Consider the following 3,417-nt stretch of genomic DNA (forward strand, 5'->3'; position numbering starts at 1 on the left):
AACTGATAAAATGAGATTAAGAAGAAAAAAGATATTTCCTACACTTTTATTTGTTAAAGTGATTTTAAAAGGAAAAAAAACAAGAATAGTGTTCTTTAATAATATTTTAATCAGGAAAAATATGTGTTTAAAAAGAAAAAAAACAATATATTTATTCAGAAAAGGGCATTTTTGACCCATTTTTTAACTATAGGGGCATTTCTGGACCAAAGTATTGACTGCAAGGGCATTTTTGAGCCAAAGTATTGACGGTAAGGGCATTTTTGAGCCAAACTATAAACGGAGGGCATATTTGTTCCTTTCACATAGTATAAGGGCATTTTTGACCCTTTTCCCTTAAATAAGTAATAAATAAAGATAAAATGAGAAGAGAATTTTAAAGTAACAATACAATCCATCAAATCTATCATTACATAAAAGGAATCTTTTTATGATTATTTAACTATGAATTTAAACAATATCATATAATAGAAAATAAGTAACAATCGAAACAGAATATATGGAGATTTCTTACAGCTGCAGTCATATATAGTCGAGTTAGTTATTCACATTTCAGTTATGAATTAGAGTTAGTTAGACGTTTTGTTTTATTAAGTGCCAGCTGTAGCAATAGTTAGTTATTCTAGGAACTTTCTCCCTTGCTTATATAAATAGATAGCTTGTATTGTTTCATTGTTTTGATTCTCTCAGTTTATAAAATACAAAAGCAGTTCTTCTTCTTTCCCTTTTGTGTTAGTCATCAATGGCATCGTTCACCATTAGAGAGGATCAATCCAAGCTCAGTGAGTTGGGTTTAACAATATACAACAGACATTTTTCTTTCTCTCGTCAAATAACTATTTCTCTCATGTCACCATTTTTCTGTACTAGTGCACAATCAATAATCATGCCTGGAAGAAGCTTCACAATACCGAGAAATCAAGCAAGAATCAATATACCCAGAAATCAAGCAAGAAACAAAGAACCCAGAAGCAAAAATCAACAGAAACCCATCTCAGAAACTTGCCCCAAAAACTCCACCATTTCTTCTACCCATGAAAGCCCAACAACATCCATCGCTAAAAACAAGAAGAATTTCACACCATTTAGGGCAACTTCACAAGTCTCTGTCCCTGCACCAATTACTGATTGGCAATCCAAGAAGAAGAAGCAGAAGCTGAGAATCAAGACCCTTAAATTTGTTGATGGAGATTCAACTTTTTCCACCCACAATAGCTGTTGCAGAAAAGGAAGAAAAGCAAGACACTCATGTATGGCTGCTTCTTTTGATGATTTTGTTGTTTCAAGAAAACCCCATTCTGCTAAAGGGAGAGTTGATATTGACAAGGAGGTAATAATCAATGGATTTTATTTTATAATTTTGCCATGTATTATTGCTTCTCATGTTCTTTTAATATCTTTTTGAAATTTTTGGATTGTTACTAGTACAGTAATAGTTTTTTATGCAGTTAGAAATGATTAAATTATCTATTCTATAATTGATATCTAAAATTGTCGATCTGATATTCGATATCGAACCTCTTCAAATAAATAGGATCAGAGGGAGTAAATTGTTACGTATCATTCATCGAATGAAATGGGTTCAAATGGAGCAAGAATGTAAGATTGAATTCATATATAGGGACTATTTATGACTTGTGTCTTTGGAGTATCTTGTATCTTGGGAGTATCTGCAGTTGAATGCATAGATGTTGAATGTGTATGTGTTAGTAAAGTGAAGTGAAATTATGTTTTCTCATGTGCTTGAATATCTAGCCTATCTGGTGGTCTTGTGAGTGTGTATTTATAGTTTATGATCATTAGCATTTTATTTAGTAAGAAATGTTGTTTGCCATTTGTGTACAGTTTTGCCCATATTATTACTGGAAAACAACCGAACCAAAGCTGTTCGGTAAAGAGGCTTAGATTTCTCTTTTTGAGATTTTGCATATTCAGTTTGGTGTTGAGGGATTTTTCGGATAATTATTGGGTCTTCGGTAAGCTTTTCACTGAATCTGATATGCTTCCATAGCAAACTCAAAACTGCTAATTTGTGGTGGCCCTCATTATTTTGTGAGTAATGTTTTCAATTGTGTTGACACGAATGCCTTCTACTCCTTCACACTTATATACAACACAGAGGCAATAATCTAACAAAGTAAATCTAAGGTAAATTCTTGTTGGTTTGGTAGCTTCAATCCCAAGATATGTTCCTGTTAAATTTTACCCTGCCATCGTGTTCTTTTCAGAGAATAACGTGAGTAGACTTGATAGAGAAGCTGTAGAAACTTGTCCTCAAGTTTAAGTTGACGTACCCTAGCTTTGAGAGTTCAGAGTGACAACTTACTTGCAATGAAAGTCACTGACCAGACTAATGCTGCTAAAGCAATAGTGGATTTTGACAAAGCCTTAAGCATGTTTGTTATTGACAGTATGCAGCTTGTCCTGATTGATACCGAATCCTATGGTTATTGCATCATGTAGTTTGTGGATTTTATCAGTTATTCACCTTATATAAACCTTTCAATTTAGTAATATTAGAGGAACTTTCAGTCACTATTCAATTTAGTTTAACGGGAGGAAGAACAGATTGTCCTGATCGATACCGAAGCTTGAGGCTTAATGTGGATAATGAGGCAAGACATTTCCTTGGATCTCTCTGTCCTTGTGACTCTATCTTTGTGCTAACGATAAGTACCCTTTGCTAACAGGAATTGGTGGAACCGGGGATGGAATTGGATATGTGAGTACAAGATTGAAAGAAGACGAGATAATAACTCAATGTGTTAGGAGAACTAAGCCCTTCTCTTTTATCTCATTTACGCACAGAAGTGGAGAAAAAGTGTAGCATTTGTCAGGTTTGTGATATATTTGTGTTCGTTAGTCTCAAAACATTGTTTTATAGAAAAGTTGATTGCTCTAACAATTAAAACTATATTTTTCTTCCAAAATACAGGAAAAATATGAGGCTGATGATGAAATGGGCAAGCTCGGTTGTGGACACTTGTATCATATCGACTGCATAAAACAGTGGCTGATGCACACAAATAGTTGTCCTCATGAAACTGCTGATTTCGTATTCCTTTTGTATATACTCTTTGTGCATCCTGAAACTGATGGCTCTTTTGTTTCTGTCCAATATGAGACAAAACAATCTTCTTGTTCTGTTTTAGTTACAAACCTTCAATCGAACATTACTCCTACCAGATGTTGATTTGTGGCTGCGTTTCTATTTTCATCTTCAGTTTTGTCATTGCTACTCATAAATATGTCTGCATTTAGCTTCAGTGTAGAAATATGTCATGTTTGTCTTGAATCTCATTTTATTTAAAACAAAAATTCTCACTCATTTAAATGTGTTTTTTTTGGGGATGAGACAATTTTCCACAAATGATTGTTTCTTCCAAAATAATTACAGTAAAATGGGGAATTTTATGT

The 3,417-nt window shown here is 33.6% G+C and overlaps 1 protein-coding gene across 2 annotated transcripts; it reads left to right on the forward strand.

Moving 5' to 3' along the window:
• Positions 1-700: 700 nt before the first annotated feature.
• On the forward strand, positions 701-3,194 carry LOC102606328 (uncharacterized). Of its 2 annotated transcripts, XR_001474171.1 has the most exons (3): positions 701-1,330; positions 2,691-2,837; positions 2,936-3,194. XR_001474171.1 is itself a non-coding variant. In XM_006353751.2 (2 exons), the coding sequence occupies exons 1-2, from the start codon at positions 743-745 to the stop codon at positions 2,724-2,726; spliced, it is 624 nt and encodes a 207-aa protein (XP_006353813.1). In that variant the 5' UTR covers positions 701-742; the 3' UTR covers positions 2,727-2,838. The 2 variants fall into 2 exon arrangements, 1 of the variants encoding a protein (XP_006353813.1); XM_006353751.2 differs by lacking the exon at positions 2,936-3,194 and having other exon boundaries at positions 2,691-2,838.
• The last annotated feature ends 223 nt before the right edge of the window (positions 3,195-3,417 follow it).

Source organism: Solanum tuberosum, unplaced genomic scaffold (assembly GCF_000226075.1).
Source record: "Solanum tuberosum cultivar DM 1-3 516 R44 unplaced genomic scaffold, SolTub_3.0 scf00160, whole genome shotgun sequence".
Lineage (NCBI taxonomy): Eukaryota > Viridiplantae > Streptophyta > Magnoliopsida > Solanales > Solanaceae > Solanum > Solanum tuberosum.

Excerpts from the sequence above, each read along its gene's own strand:
- LOC102606328 (XM_006353751.2), top strand. The coding sequence starts at position 743 with ATGGCATCGTTCACCATTAGAGAGGATCAATCCAAGCTCAGTGAGTTG. Across the intron at positions 1,331-2,690 it reads GAGTTGATATTGACAAGGAG|GAATTGGTGGAACCGGGGAT; the intron begins GTAATAATCAAT and ends CTTTGCTAACAG.